Source organism: Psittacula echo, assembly GCF_963264785.1.
Source record: "Psittacula echo genome assembly, chromosome: 17".
In the NCBI taxonomy this organism is placed as follows: domain Eukaryota; kingdom Metazoa; phylum Chordata; class Aves; order Psittaciformes; family Psittacidae; genus Psittacula; species Psittacula echo.
The window spans coordinates 5,108,248-5,123,006 of record NC_137753.1 but is presented as its reverse complement, the minus strand read 5'-3'; the positions used below and the strand labels follow the sequence as shown (position 1 = coordinate 5,123,006).

At 53.4% G+C, this 14,759-nt stretch overlaps 1 protein-coding gene across 1 annotated transcript; it reads right to left on the bottom strand.

Annotated features, from left to right (window-relative positions):
• Nucleotides 1–3,669: 3,669 nt before the first annotated feature.
• Nucleotides 3,670–11,794, bottom strand: KLHL17 (kelch like family member 17; the record flags this gene model as incomplete). Its single annotated transcript, XM_080631188.1, has 11 exons — nucleotides 11,574–11,794; nucleotides 10,813–10,951; nucleotides 10,193–10,414; nucleotides 9,128–9,244; nucleotides 8,260–8,473; nucleotides 8,034–8,178; nucleotides 7,240–7,407; nucleotides 6,786–6,874; nucleotides 5,717–5,790; nucleotides 4,527–4,708; nucleotides 3,670–3,898 (listed from the first exon to the last, which is right to left on the bottom strand). The coding sequence occupies exons 1-11, from the start codon at nucleotides 11,786–11,788 to the stop codon at nucleotides 3,670–3,672; spliced, it is 1,794 nt and encodes a 597-aa protein (XP_080487314.1). The 5' UTR covers nucleotides 11,789–11,794.
• Nucleotides 11,795–14,759: the final 2,965 nt, after the last annotated feature.

Sequence of the window (14,759 nt, the reverse complement as noted above, 5' to 3'; positions counted from 1 at the left end):
TCAGTGTGCCCCTAAAGCCCCCATGCATTAGGCTGGGCTTTCCCCAGTGGTCTCCAACACCATAAGCATCTTTGTCCCAGCACAGCACCCTTGCTGGGAATACAAAGCACCTTGTCCTCAGGACAGCAACCACCAGATGAGTGCAGGACCAGGACTTGAGCTATGAGCTGCTCACCTGTAGCACAGCAGCTCCTTCTACTAATGCCAGACCAACCTGGCCTCCAGATGGGTGCCTGCTCCTGCTCTTCATACCTCGAAGCCTGGAGTGGCTGTACCCAAGCAAATGCGATCTCTCCCATCAGTGGCTGATCAGATGCTCACAGCTTGCCGTCCATCCTCTGCCTGGGGCTCCTTCCCCTCCTCTGCACATGGCAACACAAAGAGCATCTCCCTGCCCCACAGAGAAGTGAAAAGGAAGGATGCAAGAGGCAGGATCCGGTATTCAAGAAAACGTCTTTATTGTACACGTTGGCTTCTATTGCTTAAATCCCCTCCCCGACCCCATGTAGTGCAAAAACTTCAGAGAAACGGAGTTCCACATAAATAAGTCAGATAACTTACAGAGAAATCAAAGTGACAACGGATTGACATGGAGTAAACCGGGTCTGCCCATCGGTAAGGCCAAGGAGCCCTCTCCCTGCACATTAGGGCAAGGGCTCCTGCCTGGCCTCGCAGATTGACACCGGGGTCCCTGGGTGAACCACATCAACACACACATCCCGCTGGGGGATGCTCCTCCACTGGGAAAAGCTCACATAGGGAATTGCACAAGTAACATGTTGGGTGAGACACCACTAACTAAAACTGGCAGAGAAGCCACACACAGTTGACAGTTCTCCTCCCCTCAGATAGGGTATTACAGACAGACAGACACAGACACACATCCCCTCCGAGGCCTCCTCCTCAGCAAGGGATGTGCAGCACCAGAAGCAAGTCCACCCTGGGATCACCCAGGGTAGATGCCGACACCTCGTGTCCACACAGTGTGGGTCAGGGTGCTCCAGACCCCCGCAAGCTGCTGGGGAACTCTTTTGCCCTTTCCTTCCTTCTTTCTCTTTTAGAGGAAAGCAGTGAGCACCTGCATAGTTAGAACATCACAGACACAAAACGCTCCCTCCCCTCCGGGTTCCTGCAGAACAGGCTCAGGGGTGATATTGCTCAGGACCCAAGTGATGGGGTGACAGGAGCCACACTGCCTGTTTCCCTGATCCTCAAGAGGCAGGGCAGCATTGCACACCAGTGGTGGTGTAAGTCGCTAAAGATTACAACTGAGGCCAAGGGCTCATGGCACAGAACTTCTCCTCAGCCTCCTCCATTGCCCACTTCCCCTCCAGTATTGCTTGCCTGCTGCCCCCCTAAGGCAGCAGGCCCCATTCATGTCAATAGCCACAGCTGGCCAGATGTGAACCATCACTAGAACAACTTAGTTGAAATCAGCCCTTCAGCAGGCTGCCTGGGCTCTGCTGTCATTACACCATTCATCACATAGAGGCCTCAGCAGGACCTCAGCATCCTTCACTTCTGACACAGCCATGGGGCTTTTAGGGTGATTCTGTTCAAACAGGACCCTAAGCCAGGTGAATCTTGCATGCGCTGGTCCAGCAGAAGACTAGAATCGTGATGTTGCTTATAGGAGTGGGATGGAAAGGTGTTCAAGGCCAGGCTGGATGGACTCTTAGGTGCCATGGTTTAGTGTGAGGTGTCCCTGCCCATGGCAGGGGGCTGGAACTGGATGACCTTCAGGTCCTTTCCAACCCTAACTGTTCTGTGATTCTATGATTGAGACCTCATGCATGCAGCAGTGCAGACTTCACTCATTTCACCATTACTTCCAACAAAGCAGATTCAAGTGACCACGTTGACCAAGGGACAACCTGCACGAGCAGAGCCTGGACATCTGCACTACAGTGTCCTTGGGGAGAGGCTGGGGGAGAAGCAGCCCAGATTTCCAGAAGCTGCCGGTAATTTCAGGGGTCCAATGTGAGGCACTGTAAGTGGGCTTCTAAAACATGCAGGCACCTGGCCAAGGAGAAAGCAGATCACCATAAGCATGGTCTGAAGTTGGGGAGTCCCTGTCTCATCTCAAACTCTCCTTTCACCCCAAAGAAAAGAGATCTCTTGAAATCCCCTTGAATGTTCAGGCCAACAAACTGTAAATGAGAGATGAAAAGGAGCAGGGAATAAAGGAAGGATAAAGGAATTAGTTCTGAACAGTTAGACCGTATTTCCAATGCTACATTTGAACACTGTTGAGGTACCAGTGGTTGAGTCATTCCTCTCTAACATGGAGAACACCTGATAACACATCTGAGCTCAAGGCTCACACACACACCCTAGAGTATGCGCATTGCAAACACCACCCAAGAGGTTTCATGGCATAGGTGGGTCTTACTGAGTGGGTCTTATTGACTTACAGTACTGATTTACTCAACCTTTAGCTAATTAAAGTGGTTGCTTAATTGCCAGCGAGTTGCTAATTGCAAATGGTCCCTTTCATGCTGTTGTCACAGTATCTCACACATGCACATATAAACCCATACATCTATAGAGAACGTCTTCCAGGACACAGTCATCATCTCATCCACAAGTGAAGAAAGTAATTGCATCCCTAAAAGCAGATGGGATGGGGAATTGCAGGAGTGTCAAAAAGAAAGGGATGTGAAGTCATTAAAAATCAAAATATTAGCAATTCAAATAACAAAAAAGGCAAAATATTAACACCCCAAAACGTAATGCCAGGAAATCCTCCTCATTTAGAAGAGAATAAGAACCAATACCTTCCCCTAAACCCAGCACCTGCTTTGCAGAGAGGGGAACAGCAAACAGGCCGACCCATTCCCAAGCTGAACCAGGACCATGTGCACAGAGCAGGCAGCCACACAGTCAGTGGAACCTGGGACAGCAGCAGCACGGATGGCAACAGGGTCCCTCAACTCATCCTCCTGGCTGGGGAGCAATGGTCGGCTGGGATCTTGGTGAGTGAGGTGGGACCAGCTGAGCATGGAAACACTGGAGGGTTCAGGATGCTGCATCCAGTCCTGTCTCCAAACCTCACCTCCTCCAGGCTCTGTTCCTTAAGCTGGGCTTCTTCTGTTTTGTGTATTTTAAGGCATCAATTAGACACCATTGAGAACCATACAGCGGCCTCAGAGTCTTCTAACAGTGCACGATAGGCTTGGTTAAAGAGTTAGGCTACAGTGACATTCAGAGGAGCAGTTGCACATTCAGCCGTGTCCTCGGGTGCTGCCCACCTCTGCCACCTCACAGGACTCCTGGAAGCCTCCAAGGCTGGCTGCGTTCATCCGTGTGGCACCGGCTGCATCACGGGAATCCAAGAAGCAGCAATGGTTTTAAGTTCCCCCTCCCCAAAGAAAATCTAGCCCCTTTGGGTGAGCGGCGAGATGAGTCTGAACAAAGCAGAGAGCATCCTCTCTTCTTGCCCTCTACAAGGAGGGTGCTCGTCCAGGAAGCACATTTCTAACTGCTGTGGTCGTGCTGATCTGATGTGTGCACCGAGAACAGGCATGGCTCCAGGGTTCAAGGAATGCTGGGGCTGGAGGCCAGTCCCTTCGCTCTCCTCCTTATAGCGACCGGCTGCCCCGTGGGGTGAGCCTAGTGCTCCACCACACACCCCTGTCCCCTTGAGGTAAGGTAGGTCCTGATTCTTTGTCAAAGGCTCGTCGAAGACACCGACAGGGTGGGCGAGGAAGGGGGTGGGAAGTTGAGGAGTTCCAGCACAGCCACCCCTACGCTGCTCCGGCGTGTGAACATGCACGAGGCTGCTACCCACTTGTTGGTACGGGGGTTGTACTTCTCGATGGAGTTGAGGCTGGAGCTCCCGTCGTTGCCACCTACAGCGTACAGCCACCCATCCATGGCCACCAGGTCATGGGTGCTCCTGGAATACCATGCAGAGATCAACAGGCTTGAATGTGGTGTATATGGGGTGTCGAGGAGATTAGCACCTCGGATGGTCAGGGCTCTGCAACCCCACGAGGCAAGTGCACAGCCTCAAATGCCCACTGAAAATGAACTATTGGGGCTCAAACAGGCCATCAGCAGCAAAGCACAATATAGAGCCTCAGATCTCCCCCTTCACTCCCACTGGAGAAGTGCCACCTCTGAATTTCAGGGCAGCCTGCTCTAGAGGAAGGTGACCTTGCCTATGGCAGGGGGTTGGAAGTGGATGATCTTAAGGTCCTTTCCAACCCAAACCATTCTGTGACTCTATAAATAACAAGCCTTAGGAGCCTAAAATATCTGGAATTCCAAGCTTTAAACCCTCCTGCAGCCCAGCAACACCTATATGGCATTGTTCAGCTACATACCACCTGGTTCTTTATGGCCACAGACTGGCTTCTGCAGAAGGTCCCTGCTCTGCCCTCCTGGCACACACACCTTCATCTTTCACAGTGCAGCAGGGACTGTGGGCTGCCCTTGTGCAGCACAGAGCCAATGGCAGCACTAAGCAAGCCTTGGGCATCATCTGCACTTCATGGTTTGAAGTGCCAAGCAAGGCTCCTTACCTGCGGATGTTCATGGGTGCCACACTCTCCCACGTGTTGGTTTTGGGGTTGTAGCGCTCCACAGAGTTAAGGCAGCTGGTCCCATCGTTGCCACCAGCCACATAGAGCATCCCCTCCAGCACGGCCACCCCGGCGCTGCTCCGCCGGCTCAGCATGTTGGCAATGGGTGTCCAAGTGTTGATCTGGGAAGAGGGGAGGTTTGTGAGATGGTCAAGTCGTTTTCTATGTATCCCTATGGTATCAGTCCTGCTCTAACCACACACTCCTGACATAACGGTGCTCTCCAGAAAGACTTCTAGGGGGATCCCGCTGACTTCCAACTCCCCCATACAGAGCTGCCCCAGGACAGACCTCTGCTGACTGGCTTTGGGAAGGCACAGGAGAGCAGGCGGGAGTCCTGCCATCCCAGGGGCATGAGCACAGACATCTCCGTGCTGGGCCACCAGGCAGGTCATAGAATCATAGCATCCTGTTCAGGTCACAGCTGAATACAGCCCAAGGCTGAGCTGTATCTGTCTCAAATGTGCACAAGTCACGGCTGTGGCTTTACAGCTCACAAAACCCCTCTCTTTGATCTTTCTGCAGTGATCCAGCCTGCTCTGACAGAGCCGGGAGACTGCAGGCCCAACACATGTTCCCAGCCTGCCACAATCACTGCTAACCACCGTGGATGTGCAAGGACCTCAGCTGGAAGCTGGAAACAACTCAGGTCATGTCCAAAAACTGTTCTACAAGAGCTGGCCTACAGGTAATGGGGATAGAGAGTGCCCTGGTGGTTGAAAACTTGGGAATCTCAGAGCTTGGATGGATGAGCTCTGGGCTGCACCCTGGATACTCTGCCCATGCAGAAGAGCTGGGGAGAGACCTGATATCCATTCTAGTTCATAGTCACACGTGGTGGCAGGTCTGTGCTGCACAGGCTCATGTGGGCACACCTTCTCCACTGCAGCTGCAATACTGTGCTAGGAAGTGGTCACGTAGAATCGTACAATCAGCTAGGTTGGAAAAGACCTTTAAGATCAAGTCCAACATCTTAAGCTACAGCTTAGAGACCACACATACCTGATCCCTTACTGGCTGCTAAGTTCTTTAGCAACTTGTGTAGCCCTCAGCTTTCTGCAGGGCCTTTTCAGGCACTCAAAGAGGGGAAAAGATAAAGGGCTACCAGACATGCTCCCTCTTGTGCTTACCTGGGGCTCGTACTTTTCTACTGTGGCTAAGTGGGATGAGCTGTCATATCCCCCAACAGCATAGAGGTTGCCTTCTGCAAAGAGAGTCACACATGCACAGGAGTCAGCCTCCTACAGCCCTTGCCCTTGGTGCCCATGTAGGGACCAGCTAAGCCACCATACCAAGCTCCTCTCAGCAGAGCTCCCCATCTCCTTGCAGCTTGGAGCACTGTGAAATACCCATCAGGCAATTCCCTTGCCACACCACGAGCTTCCCAAAGCTTCCCTCACATGCTGCTTATAGACCTTCCTCATTATGGGAGCTGCAAGTGCTCCCTAAGGGAGCAATGGGTTATTTTTAGCTGGAGCAGGGGATCAGGACTAATGGCAGGCAGAGAGCATGAGCGGGTGATGGAGGGGAGGGAACCTCTGAGTCAGCACTGAGAGCTGAAAACAGAGAACAGGGCAGAGGAGAAGCAGCACAGGGACACTGGGACACCACAGAGGAGTTGCTGGGATGGTGGGGAGCAGCGTGGTACCCTGGCATCCGCAGGGAGGTGCAGCCCTGCTAGGGTGGAATGTGGCACTTGCATTAACCCCATAGCTGTATTAGATGATGAGGTGGCCAATTCTCACACTGCATCCTCCTTAAGGACAGAACTCCTTCAGTGGAGTCTGGAGACATCACAGCATTGCACTGATCCAAGCTCTACCAGGGGTGTCACAACGTTGTGACACCCCTGGTAGAGCTTGGATCATCAGTAAAAGGACTGTTCTGCTTTCATAATGGAGTGGTAGTAAGGGTTTCTCTTCCTTTCTATGGATAGGTGACCATTCATAGCCAGCCCTTTTGCTCCAAAGTAGAAGGGGCACAAAGGAGCTGAGGAACAAGTTGTGGATCCCTTCAGGAGTTGCCTCCAGGATGTGATGAAACCCAGTCACTGGGGACACTGAGGACTGGGGATATGGCAGAGGAATGGCTGAGCACTGGATTCACAAGCTAGGAAGAAGGGGCAGGAACTAGAACAGAAGAACATGGAAGGGAACCCCCAGAGACAGCATGCCCGGAAGCTGGAATGCCATCACCCACCTAGCGTTGCCACCCGGACGTAGCGTCTCCTGGTGCTCATGGCAGCGATGGATGTCCAGGTGCCTGTCAGAGGATCGTACCGCTCTGCGCTGCAGCAGGCAGGGACACAGGAACACAAAGGTGTGACACTGGCAAAGCCCAGCTCTAAGCTCTTTGACACAAGCCCTCAGGGGCAGCTCCCAAAGGAAAGCTTGGGAATAGAGAGGGGAAATGAAGGGAAGAACTGACAAGGGCTGTGTTCTGTTGTGGCAGAGGGCTACCAGGTGGGGTTTTCCCCCCTGAAGAAGCTTTGCCTGGGCCAAAGACACTGGAACACACAGCTGGGTTACAAGACATCTACTCTTGGGGCCAGTCCATCTCTCAGGAGACAACCTTGCGGGCTTCCCAGGCACCCAGTGCCAAGGACAGTGCATGCAAGAGCAGTGGAGGAGCCTGTAACAAGGCATTGCCCTACCTGTTCAGGCATGAGGCTCCATCGTACCCGCCAGCAGCATAGAGAAGCCCATGAAGTGCTGCTACACCCAGACAGCTCCTCCTGGTGCCCATGGACACCTCGGGTTGCCAGGAATTGGTGACGGGATCGTAGGACTCCACTGTGGCTAAATCAGAGGTACCATCATAGCTGCAGGGAGCAAACAAGGAGAACATGTAAGGGGTAGGAAGCAGATGAAGCTGTGGGCTGGTCCTACAGCTATAGAGCCAACCAAGGGCCTAGACAGCACTGCTTGGTGTGAGTCCGTGTCACTATCCCGCTCTCTACCCCTTCCCCAGCTTCCTTAAGGAAAAGTGCATCAAAGGATGTGCTGAAAGTGCAAAGCTGCTGCAGTGGATAACCCAGAGATATGGGAATGCTGTTCAGCCTGGAGAAGAGAAGCTGCGTGGAGACCTCAGAGCAGCTTCCGGTGTCTGAAGAGGGCTACAAGGATGCTGGAGAGGGACTCTGCATCAGGGACTGTAGCGATAGGACAAAGGGTGATGGGTTCAAACTGAAACAGGGGAAGTTCAGGTCAGATATAAGGAAGTTCTTTACTCTGAGGGTGCTGAAGCGCTGGCCCAGGGTGCCCAGAGAAGCTGTGGCTGCCCCATCCCTGGCAGTGTTCAAGGCCAGGTTGGACACAGAGGCTTGGAGCAAGCTGCTCCAGTGGAAGGTGTCCCTGCCCGTGGCAGGGGTTGGAACTGGGTGAGCTTTAAGGTTCTTTCCAACCCAAACTAGTCTGGGATCCTATGATTCTCCCAGCCCCTCCTTACCCGCCGACAGCATACAGCTTGTTCCCAATGGCAGCAACTCCAACCCTGGCCCTGCGTGTTGACATAGAAGCCACCATGTGCCACCGGTCCGTCCGTGTGTCATAAGCCTCACAATCCCCATGGATGGCAAACAGGCTCCCTCCGCCTGCACATGGGATGGTGAACAGAGCAAACAGCAGTGCAGACACCACGGGAAGGGGTTTGGATGAACATGAGAGGGTCTTACCCACAGCAAAGAGCACGGTGCTGGCCCCCTCGCAGCGCCGCGGCCTCGTCCTGCTGTTGCTCAGGACCCCTCTCTGCTCCGGCATGAGGTGGTACTTGAGGGCTTCAATGAGCAGGTCCTTGCACTCCGAGTGGTGCCTCACCAGCAGCTCCGTGTCCACGTTGCTCATGAGGAAGTCCCGGCTCAGCAGAGGCAGCCGCACACACTTCATAAGCTGGGAAGGGAGGAATCACACCCCATTGGCGAGGTGGGAAGGGTTCCTCCAGTGCTGCTCCTACGTCTTCCATACAAACCACAGGGATCCTGGCAAGGCTGACTGACCTGGAGGTGCCTTCCTGCTCACTTGTGATGAAAGGCACCAGAGCACACGGAGCAATTCAGTCTTAACATTTCTGCAGAGGCAGAAGTCCTCAACCTGGCCATGACACATCCCACAGCCCCAATAGATCCCAACCCTCCCCTCTACCAGCACCCACATCCTCTTCTAGCAATCATGCTACAAGTAACAGAGCTCAGACATTGTTCCCCACTGCCCAGCGTACCCCATGTTGCTGCACTGCCCTCAGGAGGCATGTCTAAGTACACACAACCAGCAAAGCTGGGGGACAGGCTGCAGGCAGGGCTGAGCATTCCTGCTGCTCACATCCTTCTCAGAGCTTCATGTATCCAAGCCAGGGATCACACAGGGCATCCCCTTTGGGAGACTGAACTGTCTCGGCATCCCCTCATCTATGCCTGAAGTGGTTTAGCAGGGACCTGTTATCCCTGCCCTTTGTCCACCCTACGGCTTCTTCCAGCCATGTATCCACCCAGACCAGGCACTCAGAGCTGGTCGATGGAACCAGGCCACCTTCCCCAGCACACTCACCCTGGGGACATGCTGTCTTCTGCTGTCCACATCGTGTTTGACCCAGCTGAGCACAGCCCGGTACACCTCCTCCTCTGATGGCACGTTGAGGCTATCACTAGATATGAGGTCCAGCACCTGCAGGGTGGAAAGGGCAAGTATTAGCTGGTGTGATTTGAGAGGAAAGGACCCACTCACACACAGGTAACAAGGAGAGGCAGAGCTCCTGCCTCCTGCAGATGCTGGTGGTTGAGGGTGCGCATCTACTCTCTCTCATAGGATCCAAATAGTAACCAGGTTCCCCAAACCAGGAGCTGTGCCTCTCCTTGCTGGTGTGGAGACAGCTCTGCCCTGGATCATCCTCCTTGGCTCATCCCCCTCTTTCTGTGTCTGAAGCTGCTGCAGTGCCTGACACTTCCAATCAGCATCAGTGAGATCAGGCAGATGACTCGCCTTGCACATGTCCCTTCAGTATTCCATGGGATAGAACCAGGTGCCCTGGCTGTTTCCAGCACACTTGCTTCACTGGCCAAGGACTATGGAGCTGCAGCAGGATACGACCCTCCTCTCACTGCCACACACCCCACTGCCCTGAGAACAAAGGGAAATGTCTGTATCCTGCTGAGGGACCACGGAGGTCGAGTGATGCAGAGCAAGGAGTGGGAACGCCTCCTGGCCAAGGCACAGCACCCTGCAGACAGTGATGAGCCAGGAGCTGTCCTGGCACCACTTGCAGAGCAGCAGAAAACAATAGCTGAGCTCTGAATTAAACATCAGAGCTATGTGAGCAGGGCAGCAACGACTCATCCCTGGGACTGTGCCCTCTGAGGGAGGGCAGTATGCTCAGAGCTCACGTGGCAAGCACCAGTGGCAGCACTTACCCTCCCATCCCTATTTCACATGGCATTAAGCACTCTTCCCGTTTATTGTCTCTCCATGTTCTCTACTTTGGTCCAATGGATTCATTCCCTACCAAACCCTGTCCCCTCAGTGCAGGTTCCTTTGGCTTTTGACACACGGACTGTGTGGATAGAGCACGAAAAGCTTTGCGATTCCTATACCATCACACTCCCACGAGGACCTCACCTGTTTAAGAGGCAGCAACATGAACTCCTCTGTCTTGGACACCTCCACGAAGTGCTGGAGGACATACTTGTGTGCAGACTTGAGGAGGTCGCTGCAAGAGTGAGTGTCAGCAAAGCCTCGGATGCCCAGGCAGTTGGATGGATCGAGCTGGCTGAGCAGGAACTTGCAGCAAGCATCCCGCACACCATTGAGCTGAAGCAGGCTGGCAGCAGGAAGAAGTGTCTGGCAGTGGGGAAGAATAGGGGGGAAAGAGATTTTCCAAAGCAAGGAAACCATTCTTATCCTCATCTCACTGCTCATCAATGTCAGAACAGGTTTACTGAGCCCCTTCAGGCACACAAGCACAATAAGGACAAAGCATTCTTTGTTTCCAATAGGACTAAGCTAAAAGGCAGCTGAGGACACCAAATAGGGCCAGGAGAATGGGAGATGCTCAGACCTGCCCATTGCACAGTGCTTTGAGGAGCCGCATCTGTGGGCAAGGGAAGAGGATGAATGCCCTGGCCACTGCTAATGCAGGTACCATCACAGAAGGAGTTGTGCAGAACAAGCATCCCCAGGGGGTAAGTGTTGTACGGGACAGCTCTGTGGAGGAGAGAGGTGTGTGGGGAAGCTCCTACCTGCACGTTCCCCTCGCCCACCACAATCTCAGCCGTGTAAGCGTATTGCACCAGCTGCTCCAAGGCCTGCGGGTCGATGTCATGCAGCGTCACATGCGTCTGGCGGCTCTCGCTCATCTCATCTGGGGCAACACAGACACTGGGCATGACCAAAGGCCCACAGCAGGGTTGTTTCCACAGAGGGACGCTTGACTATGTGTGGAACAAGTCATATCCACTTCTACAACCCAGCATCACAGCTCTAGGTCTCCTGCCCACCTCTTAGCAGTATACTCTAGGGAACTGGGTCCATGTCTGAATGATGGGCATCAAGATGCCCATGCAGGGTGTTCTGGGCAAAGGGCTTCATGGAAAGGAGACAAATAAGGGATATTCATACAATCACAGAACAGTTTGGGTTGGAAAAGACCTCAAGATCATCCAGTTCCAACCCTCTGCCACAGGCAGGGATGCCTCACCCTAGACCACATCACCCAAGGCTCTGTCCAGCCTGGCCTTGAACACTGCCAGGGATGGAGCATTTACCACTTCTTCAGGCAGCCTGTTCCAGTCTCACCACCCTTACAGTGAATAGCTTCTTCCTTATATCCAACCTGAACGTTACTGCGCTACTCAAAGGGATGATACAGAGTCACCGTATTTCCATAAAGTAAAGCAGTGAGAATAGGGAGCAGGTCAGAAAGGGAAGTGGCTTGCAGAGAGGAGATGGTTGGAAGAGCAGGGAGGCCCTGGCCATGGGGAAGAGAAGAGGAGGACACTACTTGCTTGTGAACATGGCGTGGAAGTACGGGCTGCATGACGCCAGCACCACCTTGTGGGCCTTGATCTCCTTGGTGCCCACGTGGAGCACGATGTCGCAGAGCAGCCCGCGCTGCCGCATGCGGTTCATGCACACGAAGGCGTCGTGGTAGTGCCGCTTGGAGTTGTGGGAGATGCTGTGCCCATCGCGGTTGAGGAGCTGCACCCCCCCTTCCATGGCTGCGGGTGGCTCTCCCTTCTCTCCAGCACTGACAAGCAGAGGGAAACCAAAGCATTACCCAGGCAGGAATAGTGCCACTTAATTCCCATTGTCCCAAAGTACGGTCATGACTGCTCAAAGGCTTTGCACAGGAACTGCTCCTATCTAACTAATCCCTGCCAGACATCACCCTGCTCATGAACCAGAGAGGTGGAGAGGGCAGTGCCTGGAGGAACACAAGTGATACAAAGTGATGCTGAGACTATTCTGTTCACGGACATGCACAGCTGGAAAGCAATCTTTGGATTGCCGTCCTCCTTACCTGCTTTCAGAAGGGCACTGCTCTACAGCAGATACACACACACTGCTTTGCCTTGAAGTTGCACCAGCTCCATGACTCCTCAACAAGGTGCACTTCCATGCAACAGCAGCAGAAGCATTGATCCTGGAAGTCTTACCAAGCCATGCCAATCCTACATTGATCAAACACAGCTTAAACGGACCACTAGAGACAGCAAACATGACAACCCTGCTTAGCCTGAACAAAAGGGAATCCCATAACCTAAAAGGCAAGAGTGATGTTATGGTCCACAGGTCTAAGTGATGTCTGTTCCCTTCCAACTTCCAACTGACTCTTCAGGTGCACTAGACTGATGCAGGTCACTTGCTGCCCCTAAGATAACTGAAGTGAGCCCCAGAGAACCACTGCCCCTTCCCAGCATGGACAGTCTGAGGGCATGAGCCACATTTAAGGATAGGAGGGGGATGGGGCCTCCACAACAGGTTTGGGATGTCTGTGTGCTAGGGTTTGGCACCAGGAGGTAGTGGTTTGGTTTGCAGCTCACTAACGCTTCAATGTACTTTTACAATGTGCTACAATGCCTTTTGGTTGTGATCACTGCAGCCCAGCAAACAGCTCTTGCTGCGCATTCCCAGGTGGCCAGTTAGGAATCAGCAAACACACACTTTAACATCTTCATCTCCACTTCTCTCCCAGCCATATCCAACCCCAACCTCAAGGCTGCACCAAACAGCCCTGGTCTGCAGTAAGGGCAAAGCATCCTACATCTCCCTGGAAGCACCCCTGGCTGTCATTCAAGAGGTAACTTGGAACTTAGAGTAGTTTTGGTTTGGGACAGCCAGCAAAGACCAGAGATGCTGATGGGACCTAATGCAGAACTATCACACGCACCTCTGAGCACGGAGAGGGACAGTCCTGCTCAACCTGGGACAGGGAGCAGGAACATAAACTCAATCAGCTCATATAGAACAAAACCTGCCCCAAAAAGGCACGTTTTCTCTTTCCACGCTGTCTGTGCTGTTCTGAGAGGCATTTGGCTGTGTCAGCACTGAAGGAAAGGTGGGAGAGGGAAAGGGGATGACTGAGCAGCGGGAGGAAGAAGGGGGAGGGAGGAACAACAAGGAGCCGCGTGCTGCGTGGTGCCTGCCTGCGCATCCCTGCCGCGAGAGAATCCCTCACAGCACCTCCACATCCCCAGCCATCCCGGGCCTAAAAATAGAGCCCCACCACGCTGTGCAGCCTCCTGCTTGGGTCTGAATAGCGATGGTGTCACGTACGAGAGGCTGGGGGAGGAAAGGAGATGAATAAACATCTTTCCTGAGCAGGAGAGAAGCCTGCAATGCCCTCTGCTATCTGCATCATCCGGCGTGATTCCTCATGCCCCTGGCAGCAGGGAAGACTCAGGGGCACACAACAAAGGCAGCGCCTGTTGATGCTTTCCAGTAATGAGTGAGATGCCACTGTGCCCTTCATAGGGAAGAATAGCCCATGAGTTAGCTGGTCTTCTCCTACACTCCTCAGAAAGCTGTAGTGTGTTAACTCACACTGCTGGATGAGAGGTACCCACACGAAGGTGGTTTGTCACTGTTAGCATCTCTAGCTAATCCTTTCCCAGACCTGGGTTAGTGGCAGAGAGCAGATGGTGCTTTCTTGCCTTTACTCCCCTCCCTGGCTGCAAGCTGAGGGCTTTCTCGATCTGCTTGAGCTGGTTTATCTCTTAAATACACTGCTGAGGATGCTTCTCCACATCCCTATGTAAGTCATGCCCCAGCCCTAACTGAGAACTTCCATCTCCCCTCCTGATAGAGAGGGATAGGAGCTCCTGGCTCTACAGCAGTGGGAGGACCAGGATGTGGTAGAAGAACAGGGAAAAGATAGGACAACTTCTCTTTGTGCTCCTGGAGACTTGTGAGGAAGGGTTTGCTGCCCTGGCCCGGCTGGGCTGACACACGGCTTGGTCAGGGGAGACACACAGAGGGCACAGCAGACTGAAGGTTGCTGCAGCTGGTGCATTGGCATCACAGTGATCAAACTCATTTCCAAAGAGGGTCGGGAATGCTGGGCTCTCTTCCCAGCCCTGCTACTGAGTCATTGCACAGCTCTGGGCAAGTACAAATGCAGAGTGACAAGGGTGACATTATCTTCCCTTGCAACGATTCCCACAGCCACGAGGTAGGGGACCAGCTATTGCTCACTCCCTCTCCACCTACAGCCCCTGCTGTGCACCTCATAGTGCTCTGAAGAGCTCTCCATCACCCACATTGATGCACAGCACCCTGAGCTACACCACCACAGTGTCACTTGGTCTTTGATGTGACCAAGCAAGGCCATAAGGAGATGCCATGGGGCTTTTGAGCACCCCTGCACCAGGGGACAATGCACAGCCTGACCTGGCCCACGTGCAGCCTGAATCAGCCCTGCTTGATGGTTTATTGCTACAGCCGCACTACAGCCCCAGCAATCCCTTCCCGATGGGAAAATGACATCCTCCTGAAGCACAGGGAATGCTGGCATGGAGCTTGCAGTGGGTACAGCCCCTTCACCCCACCGCCCTCTGCCCTGCAATCCCATCAGAGCTCTTCAGTTTAATGGATCAGAATATAATAAGTGAGGAAAAAAGGGACACCCCACTGCTGCTTGTGCTGCTCCCTGTGTCTGAACTCTCACCCTCACTGCCAGCACTCAATA